This window comes from Protopterus annectens, chromosome 11.part0 (genome assembly GCF_019279795.1).
Source record: "Protopterus annectens isolate FY-2018-M chromosome 11.part0, PAN1.0, whole genome shotgun sequence".
NCBI classification, from domain to species: domain Eukaryota; kingdom Metazoa; phylum Chordata; order Ceratodontiformes; family Protopteridae; genus Protopterus; species Protopterus annectens.
Genome location: NC_056745.1, coordinates 917,313,469 through 917,337,470, shown reverse-complemented (window position 1 = coordinate 917,337,470; position 24,002 = coordinate 917,313,469). Strand labels below are relative to the sequence as shown.

Sequence of the window (24,002 nt, the reverse complement as noted above, 5' to 3'; positions counted from 1 at the left end):
TTTTATAGCTTTTTTCTACTGAGACTATTTTCATATATATATATATATATATATATATATATATATATATATATATATATATATATATACTCTTATTTTTTTCTAAACTGGAAAACTGTTGATCAGAGCAAATCAGTTTACTCTGGATTCTTTTCAGACTTGTTCTGATTTGATGAAGAGGGAAGTAAGGGAGTTTTACTCTAAACTATCCATAAAGATAGTGTATATTAGGAGTTGTTCCATATAATTATTTTGCCCACCCACTGTTTTCATCAGCTCTTATACATTTCACACATTAATTTTTTTTAAATCTCATTAATTTAATTCCCAGAATAAAAGTACTATAAATGTCATTTGTCCTCTGCCCAGAATCCTTGCATTAAATTAACACTTTCCCCAAAAAAGGTATCCTTGTTAAGAAACCAAACAACAAGAAATATGGATAACAAATGGTATTCAACCCCCTTACCAAAAAAGCTTTGGTCAGTTTAAAAGAATGCCTCCCTCTCCAAAGAAGACAGACAGAAAAGTGACTATTTTCTTTTCTTTAAAAATGATAAAGACAATACAGATCAGAAATATAATCTGAAGGACCAAGACATTTATCCAGAATCATCATCTGCTAGCTTAGGGCATTTGATATATAGTCTGAGGCTTATGCCATTTAACCAGTCATCACAGGTTCATAGGTACTAAGCTATCTTCCCAAGGGCCTAAGTAAGTCTAGCCAACAAACCTCTCTGGCTTACACCACCCAAGAAAGTTAATTTCCTGTGCCTTTGTCAAGCAGAGCCACAGAAGTGATCCCCGGGGTGTATTTCCTATTTCCCATCTGCTCAAGATTTTTCTTGAAGAGTGCTAATGAGGAACTTTGCTTGACATAGATGGGTAGCTTGTTTCAGAGTATAGGAAGTATCTGGGACAGGAATCTATCCCTCCAGCATGTCCTGTTTATTGTGCTGACAAGGTTTAGGTTCCTAGAGCATGTAGCTTGGAGGGATTGGGATTTCTGTAGGTGTAGCATGTCCAACAGCTCTAGGTTTAACATAGCTTTATATGTTAGGCAGAGATCTCCTCGGAGTAGGTGATATGCTACAGAGTAAAGCTGGAGTTTTTTTGAGACGGTCAGTGTAAGGCATCTGTTTGAGGCCAGTAATCCTCTTTGTGAGGTACATCTGTGGCCTTTCCAGCTGCTGCAGATGACTTGTGAGATACATTCCAAAAGGGGTGTTGTACTCTATAATGGGTCTGAGTGCCAGGTAGAGAGGAACAATGACCTGTTTTTTCCCTGGATGAGAACCCTTTTGTGATGAGGTGTGCCACATAAAAGGATTTCCTGACTATTGTGGCGATGTGATTAACAAAGGAGAGTCTACTGTCCACCTGGGTCCCATCTTATCACACATTTGGCATTAAGTAGACTGACGTTTATCTGGTAGTTCATGGGTACAGAGTTTTTTCCAAAGGGGATGACAAATGCACTTTTTGGGATTGAGCTTGAGGCCATGCCTCTGACACCAGGCATCTGTCTCAGAGAGGCCCTTCTGTAGGATTTCCACATCATTTGGAGAACTCTACTATGGCTCCTAGTTTGCACTCATCTGTGAACTTCGTTAGCCAGAGGCCTTCTGTGTTAGCCTGTACTTCAGAGAAGTAAATGCCAAACAGGAGAGGTCCCAGGACTGAACCCTGTGGTACTCCACTTGTCACTGGTTTGAAGTCAGATTTGGAGTCTGCAACTTTTACAGTGTGGGTTCTGTCAGTGAGCCAGTTGGCAACCCATCTTGTGATGTAGGGATTTATACCTAGTTTAGTGAGTCTAGCTATAATTCCAGAATGGGGGATGGTGTCAAAAGCCTTGGCGAGGTCAAGATAGGCTGTGTGAACCACCTTAACCTCATCTACGGCTTCATTGACTGCCTAAAAGAAGTCAATCAGGTTCAGAAGACATGATATGCCTTTCACAAACCCGAACTGGGTGGGGCCCAGAGTTTGGAAGTTACCAATGTCTTTGTTTAGGAGTTCTATAATGATATGTTCCATGGCCTTGCAGAACAGGCTCATCAGGCTAATAGGGCGATAATTCCCAGGATCAGTGGTGGCTCCCCCTTTGTGGAGTCGGATAACTGTTGCTGTGTGCCATTCAGTGGGCAAAAAGCCTGACGTGAGACTATGATTGAACATGGTGCTTAGGTGGGGAGCCAGTTCGTTCTGATATTCGTATAAAACACAGCCTGGAATGTTGTCCGGTCCCATAGATGCTGTGTTTACTGTTTTAGAGAGTGCAGCTTTTACCTGCATAGAGGTGATTACAGGGACTCTGCATTCCTCCTGTATAGATATGGGCCCTTAAGGGGTGATGAGGGGGAGGGGTAAAGTTATCATTGATCCCATCTGCCAGGATGTTGGCAATATCAGTTGGTTCTGTAATTTTCATGCTGTTGTGCTGTAACTCAGAGCAGATCTGGTTGTTGCCATTGAGATTCTTGACATAGCTATAGAATACTTTGTGGTTGCCCTTAGAATCAGTGCCAGTTTTGTTTTCATAGCTGGCTTTGGAAGATCTTACAAGGGATCTCAGCTTCTTACTAAGGCTGACCTGAGAGCTCATCCACTCATGGGATTTTATTCTCTTTTGCAACAGTTTCTTCCTTCTGTTGTAGAGTTTGTTTATGGTAGGGGACCACCAGACTGGCTCCCGTTTTTTGGAGGACAGCATCTTGGTTCTGTATGGGATAGCATGATCCATGCACTCGTGTAAGTGCTTACAGAGTGCATTTGTGTAAGATTCAGCAGTCATAACTGTACTGTCCATCTGCATGGGTGTCATGAAGTTCGCCACTTCTGTGTTAAGAAGCATGAAGTTGGCTTTGGAGGAATGTTTTACCGTGGTTTCCTTAATGGTGGGTGGGGTCGCGATGCGGATATCAAGGCTGATTAGCTTATGGTCGGATCTGACCAACGAGGAGTTGACTTCAGGTGTGGAACACTGGTCACTCATGCTGGTAATGACTAGGTCTAGGATATTGTTGCCCCTGGTGGGGCTGTGGATAAGTTGATCCAGGGGACTGGAATTTATGAATTCCAGAAAGCAGTGAGAGAAGGAGTTGGCACACAAGTAGTTTTCCCAGTTAATGGTGGGGTAGTTGAAATCGCCCATTATTAGGTTGTTTGGTTGAACCCTAATATTTTCCAGTATATCAAGAAAAGAGGAGTGGGAACCCTGGGGCATGGTGGGGGATCTGTAGCAAGCTACAATTTGGATTGCAGTTTTGCCCAGAGATAGTTGCACTTGGATAACCTCGGATGCATTGTGCTGCGCAACTAGCCTGGAGGTGTGGATATCCTTAATGAATATGGACACACCCTGCCTTTGGTGTTCTGGTCCAGGTTAGATGGCCGAAAAGTGTGGTATGAGTTATAGCCTGGCAATGCAGGGGTGCTCTCTAGAGCCTTGAACCAGTTCTCAGTCACTGCACAGATATCGATGTTCTCCATTTTAAGGAGTGCCTCAAGTGAGTGCATTTTGAGATTTAGACTTCTAGCACTGAGTAGCATTACCCTCAGTTTTTGCTTGCCTGTTTCTGTTACGGTGGTGAATTTGTGATTTGAACCTTGCCTAAAAAAGGCACTATAGGGGCGGCAAGACCCTTAGCCAGTATCCGGAATCCCAGGGGCGACAGGTGCAGACCATTTCTAGCAAAGCATCGTGGTCTGTTGACCATGTCGTTCCAGGCAGACAGACACTGGATCCCCTTAGAATGACACCAGAAGCTTACCCAATTGTTGAAGTCAATCATTTTGTCCTTGTACTGCGGTATAATTCTGGGCGATGGCAGGATGCTACTCAGGGCTAGGGTCATACCTGCCAGGGCTACAAGATCGGAGAGCTCTTCCATGTCTCTTTTCATGTAGTCTAGGGAGGTACATCTCAGATCGTTCACATCAACATGGACAATGACAGAGTCATATTTTGTACTTGTTGTGGAGTGAACTGAGTGCATGCATTATGTGGTTGATCCTGGCACCCGACAGGCAGCTGACAGTAACCTTCTCCTTGTTTAGCCTGGTGAGTGGGACATCAGTGTGCCTGAATATAGAGTCACCTATGACTAGTGTGTTGGGTACGTTGTTTTGCCTTATGGGCTGTGGTTTATTGGCACACTGAGTCTGTGGTCTATGCGTCATTTGGGTTGTGTTGGGGGGTGGAGTTTGCTTGGGTTTCTGCTTTGGAGGTCTCTGTTGCTTGAACAGATTATTAATGAGAGCCTCTGTGAATGTTTTTGTTTCTATGTGTGAATTTTGGTGGTGTAGGTTTAGTGGGACTATGTGATGAGTGTGGTGTGGTGCAAGTGTTTGCCTTCTCCTCTTGACTGTCAAGTTCAGTTTTGGTTGGAGAGAGCTTTACCTCCAGTTTGGCTAGATAAGTGCATCTCTCACAGGTTGTGATCTTGGGTGGTAGGAGGAGAGGGTTGTCTGTGTACATGTGGCAATTGCTACATTGTCCCAAGATGCCCAGATTCATCAGATAGACAGGAGAGAACACTGGGAGCTGACCCTTGGACAAGCCTAAATAAAAAACTACTTTCCTCTAGACAAATGAGGAAAGTGAGTATAAGAGCTGTTTTTCTCTATGCAAGTGAGGAACGTAAGTACAAAAACTGTTTTCCTCTAGGTAAAGAGGAAGGCTGAGTGCTGTAGTAATTTGTAGATTATTTAGTGCTAACAACGTCTGAACAAGTGCAAATTCAAGTGCTAAAACTAAGAATCTGTACCTGAATCTTGTGGTAGATAGGCTATCTTGTGCTTACCACTCCCACTGATGAGCTAGAATGATTCCCTCCAACATAGAAAAGCTTGTGTGGATCAGAAGCTTACAAACAGTCCTGGATACAGCAAATCTGTATCTGGACTAGACTAATTACAGGAAAGGTGGGAAACAAGCGCAAAAGCGGGCTTTTAAGCCAGAAAGTTGAAAGAGATGGAAAAACTGCCCAAATGGCCAATAAACTACAATTTCTGGGCCAGAAACCACTCTTGTGGTAAATAGGCTGCCTAGTGCTTATCACTCCCACTGATAAGCTAGAAGGCTTCCCTTCAACACAGACCGGTTTGGGGGGCTCAGAAGCTTGCAAGCAGCCTTGGATACAGCAAATCTGTATCTGGACTAGACTAGTTACAGGAAAGGTGGTAAACGAGCACAAATGTGGGCCTTTAAACCAGTGCATTGAAAGAGATGGAAAAACCGCCAAACGGCCAATAAACTACAATTTCTGGGCCAGAAACCACTCTTGTGGTAGATAGGCTACCTAGTGCTTACCATTCCCACTGATAAGCTAGGAGGCTTCCCTCCAACACAGAAAGGCTTGGGGGGCTCAGAAGCTTATAAGCAGTCCTGGATACAGCAAATCTGTATCTGGACTACACTAGTTACAGGAAAGATGAGAAACAAGCACAAACGCTGGCTTTTCAACCTGGGCATTTGATATATATTCTGAGGCTCTTGATATTTATCCAGAACCATCATCTGCTAGTTTAGGACATTTGATATATATTCTGAGGCTTATGCCTGTACTACTTCTTGAATTATCCTGAAGTACTCCTGCAAAAAAGTGGTAAAACCAGCATCAGAGCCTGAACATGCACCTCTACCTACTACAGCTTACAGAGAGCCAAAGGAGGTGGATAATGTATATGAACTTACACTGCAGGTTTTAAAGCCAGAAGTTCTTTGAAAAAATACAAAGAATCATTTCTAAGGTTTTGTCTTTCTCCTGAATCACTTTATTCCAGCTCAGAAAATAAAATTTCCTCCCAAATCCTTGCTTTCTTTATGGCTATGAGTTCCTTCGAGACCTTTACCAGTGATGGGGACTTGATTTTTTTCTCCCCAGAAACTGGTAAAGATAACGCCTTTTCACATGTTGTGTTATACCTACACTGGAAGTCTGCAAGGGGATGTCTCTTTTAGGATAAAAACTGAAGAAAGTTTTTAAAAACATCAACTTTCTCCTGCTCTTTTTCTTTTTGTTCAGCCTTTTCATCATATTCCTTCGCTTTTCGTTCGCTGCTCTGAGTGAAGGAATTCACTTGCTCTCCAATTACTTTACAAAAAAGTATTTTATTGGATAAAACAAATGAATAAATATAAGGTTAAGCGCTTTCATCTACGTCAAAGTAGACTTCTTCAGAACACTTCCATTTAGTAAATGCAAGATTTTATGGATACTACTAACCAATTCTAAACTTCAGCCCTTAAGCATCAATAAAACAATTACATATTTAAAGTGCTCAGTGCTCAACTAATTACATTCCTATTGTTACACATTGCATCTAATAAACCCTACTTTATAGTATTCCATATAACAGTCCTACACTATTACAACATAATATAACCATTATTAACTATATGAATCTACAAATAAATGCAAATTCATGTTCATCTTAATTGATACCTGATAAAACCTAATTTTAAATACTATTAAAAAACATTTAAAAATAACCAGATTTAAAATAAAACCAACTGGTAATGTATTAAATCAAGTTTAGGTAGGGATGTCAATGTACATTTTGTAACACCATATTCCTACAATAAGGTGGGTTTGATCTTGGACCATGTAATTTTTTAGTATGTATTCTCTAAAATGGGCTTGATAGAAATGCTCTCATTAATCCCTGGGTAAACTGATGCATTTAACAAAATCTGCCATCTAGTTCCCCTTTCGCCCAGTCTCTTTCGAATATTACCTCCCCTAGGGTTGATTTTAATACTCTCTAATATTCCAAATTTGAAAGTGTCACAAGTTGTACTGTCATTAAGGTGCCTATACAAAGCATTTTTCGTGTCCTTTTTTCTAATGCAGTACCCATAATCATATATTCTATTCCTTAAGCACCTGTCTGTCTTTCTCACATAAAACCACAATTTTAATTAATTTTATGTAGATTGCTGTACACGAAATAGAGTGTATATGGCTAGATGCTTAGTTTGTGAATGTTTCTATACTGGTAAAACAAATCGTATGTCAAAGGAATGGGTATTAGAACATCTTAATGACATACGTAATAAGAAATGTACCAATGCACTAGCCAAACATGTAATGGAGGCAGGTTGCAATCATAGTTTTAAGTTCTTAGTTCTACAAAGGATGCGTAATAGTTTAAGAGAAGGTGATCTGTCCAATGAAACAGAACATATGGAATTAAGATGGATCATTGATTTTAAAGCATATGCCCCTCCTGGTCGTAATAGTGCTGTGTCTTTAAAACCCGTTCTTAAGAAAAGAGGTCGGCCTCATTAACTATGTTGTTTTTTACTGGTTGTCCAGAGTATTTAAATGATTTTGTGGAGTGTTACTTTGTATTAAGGTCTGAAGAAGCAGTTAACTGTGAAAGCGCTAACCTATCATCACTTTTTTATTTGTGGAATATTAAAGTATAAAACTTACTCTCAGCATCTTGACTTCCTTTTTTTGGAATATAACTTTTTTGTTCCGTAGTACATAAATGCAGACTGTGGTGCAGTTAATATCAGTGGCATCACAGGGATGGCAAGCAATGTCTGAAGCTGTGTTCTTTCTTCCTGGAGTAAAGAACTGGGTTAACCTGAAAACACTGTCACCTGGTGGGGAATGAAGGCTGTAATACTGCATATTTGAACTGCTCCTTAGCAGGATCCCAACAGCCCTTTAGGTTGCAAATGCAGAAGTGTACATGAAGATACCTGGCTAAGGGAAAGGATTAAAAAGGGTAACATCTCTCAACATCCCAGGCCAGTCCTTGTGCCAGTGTCCTGCCACATTACTCGTGGGCATCCATCCCTGTGGAGAGGTGATAGGGGATGGAGGACAGGGCTGCAATCACATTGCACAATAATTGAGGTGGGAAGGTACCTGGTACTAGACTTTCCCTAAGTTAAAACTAACACAGTGATACAAAAAAGTCAAAGCTTTCATCCTCAAATATTTAAATCTAGAACCATGTTCACAATCATTAATATCATGTAGAGACTTCTGCCAAATAAAACACTGTAAATGGAGGTATTTGGGGCTGACTCCCACAAGTGTGGTTAACATGGTATATTATCCTTCAATTACTTCGCACAAAATAACAATTTCTCAAATCATAATAAAATGTCAAGATGTTTTAATACTTACCTAATGAAAAATTAAAAATAATGACAAAAGTGCTTGTGAAAGGAAAAGACAGTTAAGTGAATAATACTTTCTAAGTGGAAATGAAGTGAAAATGACAATTGTCAGCACCGCTTTTACAAGCCAGTCAAAATACCACTTAAAAGCCAACACCAAAAAGCAAAATGCAGGAACAGGAAACCAGTCAAGAATAATCCACAAAAAAATAGCGTAATGAAACTTTTAATATCCGCTTTCGTCCAGAGACTTCTTCAGAATAACAAAATGGTAAAAGCACAAACATTAAATACCTCACCAAATGATTAATTAAACAATTAGTCAATTGATTAAGATACTGATTGTTAACAACTCCAGTTGTCACTTAAAAAAAGAAGAAGTAAAAATCTTTTTGTCAATATTTAATTTGGTACCTTTTAAAAAACACTTAATGTTGATAGCTTCGTTCAAGCCAGGAGGTCTATCTGCCCTCAATTTAATTTGCCAGAGGGTCTCCCTTTGCTCAACAAAATTTCTAAAATCCCCACCCCTAAGATCTGGTTTAACCACCTCAATAACCGTAAATAAAAATTTCTTAAAATTTTTACAAACAAGAGAATGTTTGAACAAAGCACTAGTTTCATCTTGAATTTTGATACTGTATACATGCTCCCGAATGCGGGTTTTAAGACACCTAGTCGTCATCCCTACGTAGAACGCAGGACAGGTGCTACACAAGCTGATGTAAATAACCCCCTTAGTACAACAAGTGACATGTCCAGGCACTTGGAAAGTCTGATCAATGCTATCAATAATGATAACTGGTCCTTTGGCAATGAATCTATATGAATTGCAGTTGTTACAGGGGAACATGCCATTAACTAAAGTCTTGTTGCACTCTTGTTTAGATTGATTATTTTCCAGAGCCTTCTTAATGTTGTAAGTGTTTCTAAACACAAAATTTGGTTTACTACCTAAAACATTAAGAATGTCACGGTTACCCTGAATAATCTTCCAATTCTTTTCTAATATTTGTCTAACGTGTCCACTATCGATGCTCATATCCAACGAACAGACCGTTTTGTTAAAACAATTTGGTTCTCCTAAGTTGTTACAAGGAAAAACTGTACTGTTAGATTCAATATAATCCAACAATGCTGGATAATGGGATAACCGCTTGTCTAAGACCTCATTAACAATGTCATTTAACAATTGCAAGGAATACCCCCTTTTATAGAACATGTACTTGATGAATTCAAATTCATCTGTAAGGTCCTTCCCATGTGATGTCATCCTGCACGCCCTAATAAACTGTCCCTTGGGGATATTTCTGATGGTATGTCTAGGGTGGGCGCTTGAAAAATGAACATAACTATTGGTGAAGGTCTCCTTACGGTATATTTTGCTATTGAATTTGTTTTCAGTAAAATCCCACCAAAAGGAAATGTCTAAAAAATTAATAACCAGGCCTGAACATCCTAACGTAAACTTTAGGAAATTTCCTGACTTATTGATTTCCTTAAGAAATTTATCTACTTCGTTGTTACTTCCTTCAATGATAAAAATTAAATCATCCACAAACCTGTAGTATAGTAAAATGTGGAATTTAACTTTTAACCAACTCAAAAACGTTTCCTCCCACCAAGACATGACAAGGTTCGCGTATGCTGGTGCAGCTGGAGACCCCATTGCCACACCCCTTTTTTGTCTGTAAAAAGTGTCCTTGAACAAAAAATAATTGTTTTGTAACAAAATGTCGATAAATCTACAAATAGTAGAAATTTGACCGGTGTTGTATTTACTGTTGTTACATAATACAGTACGAATAGCATCTACCCCTTCTTCATGAGGGATGCATGTAAACAAAGACACAACGTCTACCGTAAAAATTATATGCTTATGTGGATCAAAAACTTTAGAAATGGCAAATTGATTCAATTTGTTGAGAAAATGGCAAGAATCCTTAATAAAAGATTCTTGTTTAGACACCAAGGGACGTAATGTCGCATCAATAATAAGTGAAATTACTTCGGTGACAGAATGTGGGGAGGACACAATCGGCCGAAATGGTGGATCACTACAACTATTGTGTGTTTTCGGAATGCCGAAAAGAACACCAATTCTAGGATTTTCAATAACACAAAATTCATATACATCAAAGTCAATTTCATTTGACATCAGAGCCTCATATAAGAATGAATGTATTAGTCTCTGTTTCCTCCTAATGTCATAGAGTGTAGTGACCTCGTATTCATCATGATTTTCCAACAATTGTAACATTTACAAGTTGTATGAATCCTGTGTCATGATAACAATGTTCCCACCCTTGTCACTTCTCATAAATCTAAGTGTTTTATTTTTCTGACGTAACTCATTAAAAGCCTTCCTCTCTTTAAAATTTAAATTATGTTCCTGTCGGCCAGTCCTACTTAAAGTACCCTCCAACTCCTGCAAACATGCTTCTTCAAAAACTTTTATAGTGTGAACTAATGGGGGATTGTAACTTGAACGTTTAGTAAGTGCTTTATTAGAAACAGGAATGTCATGCAAGATGTAAGATAAATTCATTTTCCTTACAAATTTCTTGATATCTATAATAGTCCTTCCAAAATCAGCCTTGTTCGTAGGAACAAAGTTTAGACCTAAACGCAAAACACTTAGTTCGTCATGTCCAAAATTAATGTCCGTTAAATTAATAATGTCAAAATTGTCTAATTTCCGAGTTAAATTTCGTCCCCCGAGGAGTTGGAACTCATAAATGTCCGACTCCTCGTAAACACTGTTTTCTTCACGGTGGAACTTTTCTTCCCTAAAAAAGAATTATTATTTGAAGAGGCAGTTGGAGCGCCATTACTAGTCTTAGAGCCAGTCTCGTTGTTCTTAATTTTATTTTGTTCAATATCTAAGACGTTACTGTCAGAATTAATAGTGTTACCTGTTGGTTCAGAATCATCAACGGTAACAAGCTTGTGACTAGTGTCAATTCCAGTGTCAAAATTAGAAACTTGAAAAGAACTTTTCCCTTTAGAGTTTAAACCAACAGCATGTTCCTTGTTGTTAACCACGGAACTATAGTATCGCCTGTTAGTAACGTGAGATGGTACTGCTTTGCCGTTATACTCTTTGTTACCAGGCACAAAATGAATGTACGCTGAATTAGTTTTATAAACAGAAATGTCCCGCTGCAATTTAGCGTGCTTCCTGTTGGTAATCTCAGTAGAATGTCTTTCAACTTCCTCAAATACTGTTTTTAAAAAATCTGAATTGTTTGTATTAACAGTAACAATTTCACTTTCTAACTGGTTGATCTCCTCCATTAAACTTGACATTTTAATAGAGTTGTTGTCGATAAGTAATTTCAAAAACGACATACCTGCCTCGTTAAAAAATGAAACAAGGGTGCCAAACATAGCATCGCCAACCTGGACGCCGTTGGGACATTTGAAAAATCTTAGTCCTTTCGGCATGATTCTTAACTCGATGCAGCGCTCGAAGTAACAGTTCTCCACAGTTAAAGAACGAAACCTTTTTAACAACTTAGTTAAAATTTCACGCTTTTTATTAACTTCCCCTTCACAGTGAAAGTGCTGAGAAGAAAGCTTCGCAAAAGGATTGCTCAGTGGTTTCAATAACGATTTAACACCGGAATCACTAACCCGGTGTTGATGTGAAGTTCCGTCGACGTCCGTTGCCCTCGAGTTGGTGAACCTGCCGTTCGGTTCCACCTCGATGATGGTATCAAGTTCCTTAAATGAATCACACGGGCTAGAGGCATTCGCCGCTTGCAAAGATGAAGTAGTAGCTTTAGCTACTAAAAACTTGAGAGATTTCTGTATATCAACAAGAGTAGAAATAAGCAAGTTGTTAACATCTTTGTTGGAGTCACTACCTGGAATAGGGTATGTGCTCATATTTAATAGTTGTTCATCGATTTCCTCCTCCATAGATGGTAAAACGTAACAAACCAGTCAAAATACCACTTAAAAGCCAACACCAAAAAGCAAAATGCAGGAACAGGAAACCAGTCAAGAATAATCCACAAAAAAATAGTGTAATGAAACTTTTAATATCCACTTTCGTCCAGAGACTTCTTCAGAATAACAAAATGGTAAAAGCACAAACATTAAATACCTCACCAAGTGATTAATTAAACAATTAGTCAATTGATTAAGATACTGATTGTTAACAACTCCAGTTGTCACTTAAAAAAAGAAGAAGTAAAAATCTTTTTGTCAATATTTAATTTGGTACCTTTTAAAAAACACTTAATGTTGATAGCTTCATTCAAGCCAGGAGGTCTATCTGTCCTCAATTTAATTTGCCAGAGGGTTTCCCTTTGCTCAACAAAATTTCTAAAATCCCCACCCCTAAGATCTGGTTTAACCACCTCAATAACCGTAAATAAAAATTTCTTAAAATTTTTACAAACAAGAGAATGTTTGAACAAAGCACTAGTTTCATCTTGAATTTTGATACTGTATACATGCTCCCGAATGCGGGTTTTAAGACACCTAGTCGTCATCCCTACGTAGAACGCAGGACAGGTGCTACACAAGCTGATGTAAACAACAACAAAAGTGCTTGTGAAAGGAAAAGACAGTTAAGTGAATAATACTTTCTAAGTGGAAATGAAGTGAAAATGACAATTGTCAGCACCGCTTTTACAGGGCATGTTTGTACTGATACTTCAGGAGCAGCAGTAGTGTTAGGTATTACACACACACACACACGCACACACACACACACACACACACACACACACACACACACACACACACAAACACACACACACACACACACACATACTTGCTTTAAAAAAGCAGACTGGACAATGGATAACATGAACAGAAGCACAGCTCCTACAGTACTGTTGGACAATTCCTCCCCATTCTGAATGCAGTAGGAAGCTTAAGGGGAGGACTAAGGAAAAACATTCAACAAGAGCACGATCAGCAGGAAGCACTTTGAATCTCACTACCTACAACCAAGATTAGGGTGGCAGTCTTTATTATTTTAAGATATGAGGAAATCCCATAAAACTGATTGACCAGGATTTCAATGTGCTCTCTATTACAATAAAATTACAAAAAGTGAATTTTCAATGGAATGCAGATTTCTTCCCCACTGAGTTTTAAAAGACATCTTCACTGCTAGCCTCACTCACCTGCAGAAATGAAAGTGTCGAATATGATCTGGGCTCCATTAAAGAAGTCACCAAACTGAGCTTCCCAAATTGGCAGAAGATTAGGACTTTCAATGCTCATGCCATACTCAAAACCAAGGACAGCTTCTTCAGAGAGAGGGCTATTGCATACCTAATAAAATGGAATTAATGACCGACTTACAAAAGGCAGTACTTTATGTATCTAGTACTAAAGACACAAAACTAAATACAACTAATGGCTTAAAAATGTTCCCTATTAAAAGTAAATACCAAAAGATGGACACAATGCAGATCACAATAAATGTCCTGTGCTTGACCCATACAGATTAACAAAAAAAATGCACATACAGTCTTTTGGCCACTTAGTCTCTTATTTAACTAGTTATTTATCATTCAGCAGACAAAAGTAACATATATGTTCTTAATGTATTAACTGAACTTCTTGATGGCAACTACAACTAAGCTCCTTCTTTCCACTAACTAGAGTTTGGTATTTTCTTTTCATAAAAGTTACTGTGCTCTGGAGCATGTATGCTCAGTGATGGCAAACAATATATCATGCCCAAACACAACTGCACCTAGCCCATTCACTTACCAGCATGTTTTAATCATTAGCAAACAAATTTCTTGTAAATAAAGATACAAGAATAAAGCTATGACACCTAAACTGCTAACAAGCAACATACAAGCATATATTTGCCCAATTGCTGAAACTGAATACAGGGTCACCCCAGCACATGGAGATAATGAGATGTTTAATAGATAAATTGCAGAGGATCCCTAAACCAGTAAATTGATAGGGTAAGACTGGATCTCTTTCATCTGGGACTGGGGATCAACCTAGACTAGTGGAATGAATCCCAAGTAATGAAAGAGCTTGAGCACATCCAAGATCTGATGGTTAAGTACTGAAGTACAGACGCACTACAGGAAGCCTAGTTCTTCAAGCCACTGTAGAGACAAAAATGCTTGGTGAAGCATGTGTTACAGACCAAACAGCCATGGAAGAGAATGAATACATTCCTAAAGCAAGCATCAGTAGAAGCCACACCTCTTCTGCAACATTTTCTAATGGTCTGTTTGCTACTTGATGGCAAAAGATAATGAAAGGGCACCTGAGAGCCATTCCCTTCCAGCAGCAAATTTTACTATTAACTGTGCAGTATTCATAAATTTGTGCAACTTCTTCAAGTAAAATGTGAGGGAAAAGTGCATATCCAGGCTGTGAAATGCTCCCTTTGCCTTAGTTTCTACCTAAGTAAATAAAATATGCAGATGAAGAAAATGGTTCAGTGCCAATTAAGAAACCAGTTGCAGAGGGGACATGTATTAATTCTAAGGGAAAGCCAAGCCTTGTGAAAGATAATACTGCTCCCTGCACATGAAGATCTGCACACCAAAGATACTGCAAACAGAGGTGATGGAAAGTATTTTACATTATGCAAATGTCAACGTTAAAAAAACAGTGCGTTTGTACAGGTATCAGTCAAGCCTACCAAACCGGACATCCTGGTCTCTCATGAAGGAAAAAAGGGAGTAACAACAGGTAGGTAGACTTCTTAGTATCATGACTCTTATACAGGTGGTCAGAAAGCCAACCAGACTAAATAACATGGGAGGTCCTACTTAAGGAAACGTCCGATGCCTCAGTTCACAAAGTCAAATTTCTAAAACAAAGAGCTGCTGCAAATCTATCTTCAATTAACATAAAAGACTAGAAACAAAAGCTGTGAAAGCCACCCTTCTTAAAAACAAATGATCACAGCTTCCTGTCCCAAGCTTTACTAGAAAGCTATAAATGATCTTCATGGTCATGCAACCAGCCCTACTAATTCACCACTTTCTCATCTTCTTTTAGTAGATGATTTAAAACTATATAGTTCATCAGATGACAAACTGAAAGCACAACTGCAAGTAATCAAATTTTTTTCAGATGATATGAGAATGGCATTTGGTCTTGATAAATGTGCAAAAGCAACCTTTCAAGCAGGAAAGCTGCAGCACTAAGAAAACATCAGTTTTGGACAGGAATAATATAAAAGAACTTGAGTAAGAGGGAGTGTATAAATATTGGGAACTGATGAAGGATCAACAATAAAACATGAACAATACAAATAAAACTTAGTAAGGAATATTTTAGACAACTATATTTAAAAATACTATGTAAATGTTATTTTAATTCAAAATAAAAAAAAAATCTGAGGAAAGGAATATTTTAGAAGACTTAAATTAATACTGAAAACAGGGTTGACATCTAGGAACAAAGTCCAAGCTATAAACCAATTTACTCTTCTTGTCCTAACTTACAGTTTTGGAGTGACTGATTGGCCCCAAAAGGTGTTGGGACTGTTTGGACAGGAAAACAAGGATGATGCTTCATGCTCATCAAATGATTTATAAAAATCAGTGCATAACAAGATTACATATTCCCCGTTCTGAAGAAGGTATGGGACTCCTTAAAATTGATTACATGTACAGAACTGCAATCGTGGGACTGCATACATATCTGCTGACCTCACAAGATCCAAATGTAGTGAAAGTTTTGAAACATGAAGAGAACAAGTCTAAGATGACTTCCCTACTTAGTTTAGCAGAAGAACAGAACCTGACTGGTTAATGTGTACACTGGATATGACATCATTATATACAAGTATTCCACATTGGGCAGGGTTGTCTGCACTGGAATACTGGTTGGATAAAATTCCATTATACAGCCCAAGTTTCAATACTTTTCTTCTGTGTTTGGCAGAACACGTCCTCACAAAAATTGTATTCTACTTCAATAATAAATGCTAATTACAACTTAAAGGGACAGCTATAGGTGCGTTTGCACCCATATATGCTGACTTGTTCATGGGTTACCTTGAACAAAACATTATTTATGGTAGTAGTCACAACCTATTTCTTGATTAGATAGACATTTGGAGACATTTTTTGGATGACTGCTGGATGGTGTGGAAATCAGATGTAACATATTTACATGAGTTTATTCAATATCTAAAGGAAAATAAATGGGGGATCAGATTTATGGCAATCTACGATTTGAGGTCCATTTCTTTTTTAGATGTCAATTTAGTTAGACAGCAGGATGGTATGTTGGCCAGTTCTGTGTTCAGGAAACCCTTTCATTCCAATACACTGTTACATGCCTTCAGCTGTCATCCTAGACATGTGATCAGGAACATTCCCAAGTCTCAATTTATGAGGATTCATCGTACTTGTTAAAACACAGAAGATTACATGCACTTTAACCAGGATCTTACTGAACGTTTCAAACATCGGGGTTATCGAACAGCTAGGTTGATGAAAACGAGTAATGAAGTCCAGAAATTATTTAGAAGTGATTTACTTCAGTATAAGCAACATATCAATCAGGGTAACCATACCAAAATTAGGTTTATTACCAGTTATGGCAGGAAATATTCATCAGTTTATGGATTTAATACAACATCACTGGGATATCTTTTTGGCTGATGATAGTCTACATGATCTTTTGGGGGATAGATGTTCATTTTCATTTCGTACAGAAAGGTCTTTGGGTAGTCACTTCAGTCATTACAAATAGAACAAACCATTTGATTGTAGAATACAAGCCACACTGGGTGGTACTAGGACAGTTGGTTGCTATCCATGTGGCCACTGCTCTTTTTCCAAATATATTCATCAGACCAAGGAATTCAGAAGTAAAAATACATCACGGATTTGTTCCATAAACATTCTTTTTAATTGTAGCAGTGACTGGGTCATCTATCTTGCAGTATGCAGCTGTTCGGCTTTCTACATTGGCCAAACATCGAGACCCATTAGGGCTCATATTTCTGAACATCTTAGTAATATTAAAAATAAATATTCTACAAATGCATTACACAAACACACGTCCGTTCACACTTCAGCTAGTTTTAAATTTATCATCATAGATAAAATTGTGGGCAATAGATGCTATAAAACAGGTTGGCATAACATTCTTAACAGGAAGGAGAAATCATGGATTGTGAGAATGGGTGGACTATTTCCACCTGGTTTAAATCACCATTTGTGAGGTTGATGTAATTATGTTAATTGGTTTATTTGGATATATATTGTGGTTGGGTCAATATTAGAAGATCGAATGTTTAGGTGATCGAACACCTAAACATCGATCTTCTAATATCGAAAGCAAAACAATGGTGAATGGCCGATTTAACGCAGGGAAATATTTCCCTTGGCGGTTCGCCAGATTTTGCCATTTCCATACTGTTAAGCGATCTCGGAGTTGGTATATTTAGTTGGGGGTGGGGGGTGAAGTCCCCCACTTAGTTTGGATGTAGTTTTTTTTAACTGGCCGACGTGCCTGTTTCCCTGGGGGGTTCGATATTCTTGGGTTCGATATTAGAAGATCGATGTTTAGGTGTTCGATCATCTAAACATTCGATCTTCTAATATAAACCCATTGTGGTTCACTGCAGTTTACAAAATACATTGAAAAAAGCCTGTGGGCCGAAACCGGTCTGTTGACTGTGGGCTGATTTAATAATAAAAAGTTTATACTGAATCCATTCCAGCGACTGCTGGCGATTTTCTACAGATTAGTTTGACTTCTGAGCCTTTGCAGCACTTGCCGCCCATGCAGGATTCTTGTTGCTGTGCCTCTAGATATAGCCAGCATTTTAACAGTCTGTTTACCTTGTAACATATGCATTTCTCAATCCATGTGTTGTCAACAGTGGTGGAAGTAATTATTAGTATCATCTGACCAACTTGTTTGACTAACTATATTATTAAATGTATCCGGTGTATCTTCTTGCTGTATGAATGGTCATATGTTGAAGTACATTTTTGCCAATTTGATACATGAAGTATAGAAGCTGCTGTAACTTACTTTGTACTTCCCTGTTCACTGTGCCTCTCATCTTGTTCTACCTGCTTTTCCCCTCTTAACCAACAATTTTTGTTCTTTTCTTTTCATTTCAGTCCCCTTACCACTACACCATGGTTCTTTCATTAGAAGCAGCTGGCTGGCCTGCTTTCCCACTAAATTGCAATTACCTCATTCCAGGAAAGGACAAACCAATATATGTCCAGTGTATGTCCTCAATAGAGTTATCTGGTGCTATAAAATGTTTCAGTTCTAGCTATAACTTTTTGGCTTGCACACTACTTATGCACCTCTCTCCTAGCCCCCCCCCCCCCAGCAAAGGTTTACATTTTAGCTCTTCCTTCCCTTTGGTTCTGCCTATTCTGGTTTAGTATACATTTCCCAATAACACCCATCAAAATGTTGCCATTCTGATTATGAGCACGGTATTATATTTTTCCATTAATGTTCTGACATGGTGCAAACTGAAATTGATAAATGCTTTCCTTTTCACTGCTTTGTTCATTCATGGTTCTTCCCGCTTTGGTCGCCCTAGCTACGCTCGGGTTGACACCTACCCTACCCCTATTCTCACCCACCCACCCTTGCTTTCCCAAGATTTATACCTACCATAACTCCTCTCCAAAGCTTATTATCCAATTACAAATGCTCCCACCTCCATATATCATATTAACACCAAAACCCTAGCCATTACTACACTAGCCCCACTTCTATGCTTCACAATCTACTCCCTACTTCTCATTCCACTACCAGTGCCTTCTAGAACTCAAATTAAACCATATCACTAGAAATAATCTCCCTTCTCTCCAACCTGCTTCTAACATTATTTATCATTCACCTAATCCACTTCACCTCCCTGAACTATTCACTAGCCCCAGCAATAATTTACATACTTTACCCCTTCCCTACATTATGAAAGCCCACAGAAAACTTTAATAACATATAAGCCCGCTTAATTCAACATCACATTAAACATCTCTCAAAACTCAAAATCCTCCCCAACAACATTACTAATAAACCTAACTACTACATAATAGTCAAAAATAATAAACTTACCCAATACCTCAAATACTACCTCTCAGAGTAATACATTCTATCCCTGTGTGGGGATATCCACCCCAACCCAGGGCCCCAAGTAAAGCTTCCTCTGCTAAAAGCCTAAACCCTAAACATATTCTTCCAGCAACCCTAAACACACACGGTATCTGTAACAAAACCACAGAATTTCACACTTGGCTAAGTCAATACATCCCAGATATTCTAGTAATCACTGGAATGTGGCTAAAACCTCATATCCATGATACAGAAATAACACTCCCCAGGCTATAATATACTTAGAAAAGAAAGACCCAATAAAAAATGTGGCAGAGTAGCCTTAATCTATCCTAACACTATCACAATCTCACCTTTCTCTAAAGAAACACTAACTTTCAACAATGCCAAGATTCTAATCACAACCCTACAAATTAACAAAACAAAACAAACACGTATTGTTGGACTATATATACCCCCCAGGCAAAACATCCAAACTATGGAAGATATCCTCTCCTGGCTATCAGAAAACATCAGTAATTAAATTATAATTACGGGAGATATTAATATCAACTGGCAAGATCTGATGATTGACTCCCCTACTAACAGCATAAACCTCTATGGTTATACTCAACTAGTTACCAATGCTACCCACATGCATAGCAGCTATACCTTAGGTGCAACACTTGACTTGATACTAGTTTCTAATCCTGACAAATTCTCTAATTCATACTCTACTTAATTCTTTTAGTGATAACCTACCTGTACTCATATATAGATCCACACTACAAATTACACGAACCAACACATACAAAACCACTAAAAATTTATTTATTTATTGACTTTTGTTTACCAGGAAAGTCCACTGGGCCAGGCTAGCCCATTTTCAGTGGAGGCCAGGGGAGAAAAGCTTCACAGTAACAGGAAGAATCACGAATAAAGTATAGTAAATGCTCACAGTAAAAAGTGTCAATGACACAGTAGTAGAACTTGCCAATATACAAAGAGATCCATAAATTGCACTAAAAAAACAGTACATAAGGGCTTCAATAACTTTAGAATTTCGTTAGAAAAGATACCGCATAGTGTAAAGTGACCGAGTGACACAATAAGTACAACCTACCACTATACATAGAAACTAATCTGTTGCACCAAACAGGAACATAAGAGTTTTCTAATCTATTTATATAGTATTTACATAGAACAGAGTGACCATGGGGAAAGCCACATCAACCTAGAGTAAGGGGTTCAAGTTAGAGTAGTGAAAGAAGGTAAATTTGAGTACAGACAAAGTTGTACTGTTTTATATGTAAGTTAGAATTTTGGTAACTGCTGAAGAAGGAGTTGAGCAGTTATATATCCACAAAGAGGAGAGGTGGCTGTGGAGGGCAGCTTTGAAGATAGCTGGTGGTGGATGTAGACGGACTGGAGCAGGAAGGTTGTTCCAGATTTTAGAGATGGTCCACGAGTATAATAATTGGCCTGCTGGGAGTTTTGGGTTGTGTATTTGAAGCAGAAGTTGGTGCTCAGAGTGAAAAGGATGAGCAGGATTATACAGGGAGAAAATGGAGCTGAGAGCTGGACAGTCATAAGGTTTACAGATCAGTTTATGAGTAGTGGAAAGCTGGAGAAGATACTGGGGGAGTTCAATGCATTTCAGCTGCTTTACGGCAGTACAGCGGTGAGTAGAGTGGCAATTATTTGTGGCAAATTTAGCAATTTTGTTACAGCAAGTATCTAATTTGACCATTAAGGAAGACTGCAGATTGGTTAATAAGTGAGCTCCATAAGTTAGAGAAGACAGAAGGTAGGATTGTGTGAGTGCTTGTTTGGAAGGGATAGAGAGAAATTTGTTATGTCTATATAGCAGCCCTAGTTTTTTGTGGGTCTTACTGATATTATTTTGGAGGTGGTGACTGAATTTAAGATTTTCATCAATAGTTACTCCTAGCAGTTTGGTGTGTGTAACTAGTTCAATTTGAGTGGAGTTGTGGGAGAAAATTTCAAGGTCAGCTTTATTGATGAGAGAGTTTCTTTTGGGGGTGAAGATTAGAAGTTTGTTTTTTGTTTTTTGGGATTGAGGGAGAGGTGATTTTTGTGTAGCCGGAATTCTACTGATGAAAAAGTAGCTTGTGTAATTTGTTTAGAGTGCTAACATTGTTAGCAGAGCAGACTATAGTGGAGTCATCTGTATACTGGATTAGGGAGCGCTGTGAGATAACTTGTTGCAGATTACTGATAAATATGTTAAAAAGAAGGCGGCCAAGAATAGAACCTTGGGGCACCCCAGTAGGGTTGTGAATGAAGGGGGAGATGGAGTTTTGCCATTTAACAGCATGCTCTCTGTTACAGAGGTAAGCTGCTGAGCCAGTTAAGGGAAGGGGGAGATAGGCCTATACTAGAGAGCTAAGAAAAGAGGATGGAGTAAGAGATGGTGTCAAATGCCTTTTGACAGGTCTAGAAAAAGGTCTGATACAATATTTCTTGTATTTCGGGCTTTACTGACAAGTATCCAAGAAGGAAATGAGGGCAGTGGAGGTGCTATGTCCTGGGTGGAACCCATGCTGTGTGGGGAAGAGAATGTTGTGATGTAGAAAGAAATCTAAAAGTTGTTTATGAACACATTTTTCTAGGATTTTGGAGATAGGGGAAAGTATAGCAATGGGTCGGAAATTAGAGATGTCAGTTGAGGGGCCACCTTTATGGAGAGGTAATATTATAGCTTTTTTTCCATACAGTAGGGACACAGGATTCCTGGATAGAGCTGTTAATGAGAATACTTACTGGATATGCCACTGAGTCTGCAGCGAGTTTAAGAAATTTTGCAGGAATGTTATCAGCAGAATTTGTGCAAGGCTTTAATTGTAGAAGCAGTTTTTTGACATACCTGATAGGGACAGGAAAGAAGTTGAGAGGAGGATGGGTAGTTGTGTAGGTGCTGTTTGGGTGAAGAGTTTCAGTGGGTGGAGATATCTGGTGAGTAGAACAAGGAGAGTTTGGGATATTTTGAGGTGGGCTATGAGATGGAGGCGAAGTGGTAGTGGAGATGGGGAGAGGACAGGATAAGGTGGAGGTTTCAATGGCAATGGTATTGATAAAGTATGAGTTAAAGATACCAGCCATTTGTTCTGGAGGTTTGTCAGGGTGTGGGCAAGGACTGGATTTTGTGCCAGAGGACAAGAAGTTGTTAATGAAAGTCCAGAAGGATTTTGGGTTACTATTTCTATAATTTTGTTGGTTCTAAAAGTAGTACTGCTTGTCTTTGGCATTGAGTTTTTTGGCTTGGTTATGGAGCTTTTTATATTGCATAACTGTGTATGTATTCTTGGATTTAAGCCATGCTTTCCACGCTTTGTCCCTATTATGCATGATTTCTATGATAGTTTTGGATCGCCAAGGGGCATTACGTGTTTTAGTTCTTTTAAATCTTGAAGGTATCTAGTCTACCTAGTAATTTTAGGAAAGAATTGTTAAAGTAGTGTACTGCATCGTCCAGGCGTAGAGTTTTAAGGATGCTCCAGCTTATGCTATTTAGGGTGCTGTTGAAAGTAACAGGGTTGAAATTAGAGAGGTTTTGCACTAATTTAATATTATGTTTTTTTTGGGAAGGCTGAGCATGCACAGATTGCAAAAGAGGGGAGGTGATCACTAACTGAGTTAGGTAAAGTGCCAGAGGAAGTGAATTTGGATGGATTTTTAGAATCCAATCAAGGATGGAGCCTACATTGGTTTTGTTATTGTATCTAGTGGCGTTATTAATTAATAAGTTGAGTGAAAGGGAAAAGGTTTATACTGGTTAGAAGAGATAGAAGACCAATCGATATTCATGTCTCTGAGGACAATAGTTTTATTTATGTTGAGGGAAAGCCAAGATAAAAATATCTTCCAGTGTAGGAATGTTGTTACCTGGTGGGATATATAGCACAGTAATACACTGACTGACTGGTTAATTTCAAGAAATGAGATTAGAATTTTGGCGTTTTGGAATTTGGGGATGTGACCATTATATGGGCCAATATTGAGGGAATCAGGGTAGATAAGAGCTACGCCACCTCCTTTTTTCTTTTGTCTACCTGCCCTAATGATGCTATAGTTTGGAGGGAGAAATTCTGAGTTCTGAATTGTGGGCTTTAACCATGTTTCTGTGGCAGCTAAAATGTCAGTTTTGTTAAGGGTAAGCCAATAGTGAAGCTCGGTGGTTTTGTCGCAGATACTCTGGAAATTGAGAGTGGTGATATGAAGAGATTTAGAACACTTGGGGAGGTATGATTTGGACAGTTGGGAGAATTAGAAGGTCCTGGGTTGGGGTGGATGTCGCCTGAGCAAGTAAGAGTGGAGAAGAAGTAGAAGGAGTGTTGGATGAGATTAGAGACTTTAGTGATAAGTAACTGTAGAAAGTGGGAGTGGGAGTATGGTGAGAAGTGCAAAGTGTAGTTAGAGGGGAAGATGTGTAGTTTAGCATGGTGAATGGGAGATGAAATATCACGAACTTTGACCAACAAAGTCCTAAAACACACTAACTGGAATCCACTTAAAACACTACCACTAGAAGATGCCCTTGAATACTTCAACAAATTATTTCTAAATACCAGACAGTCTAGCCACCACCCCCCCCGGCACCAAAAGAATAAAAACTAACCAAGCTCCCTAGCTAACAAAAAATACCAAGCATTTACAAGTTAGAGATGAAGCCTGGAAGGGCTGGCACAATAACAAATCTGATGCTAACCTAATCAAATATAAACAGCTGCAAAATAAAGCAAAAAAATCTAGTGAACTTAAATGAAAAAAAAAAACACTTTTCCAACAATTGTCAAACCAC

The 24,002-nt window shown here is 38.7% G+C and overlaps 1 protein-coding gene across 1 annotated transcript in view; it reads right to left on the bottom strand.

Annotated features, from left to right (window-relative positions):
• DHTKD1 (dehydrogenase E1 and transketolase domain containing 1) overlaps positions 1 to 24,002 on the bottom strand; it is a 948,838-nt gene that overhangs the window by 194,735 nt on the left and 730,101 nt on the right. The window contains exon 11 of the mRNA XM_044088312.1: positions 13,294 to 13,444. Within this exon, the coding sequence (XP_043944247.1) occupies positions 13,294 to 13,444 (151 nt within the window). The remainder of the gene's footprint in view (positions 1 to 13,293; positions 13,445 to 24,002) is intronic.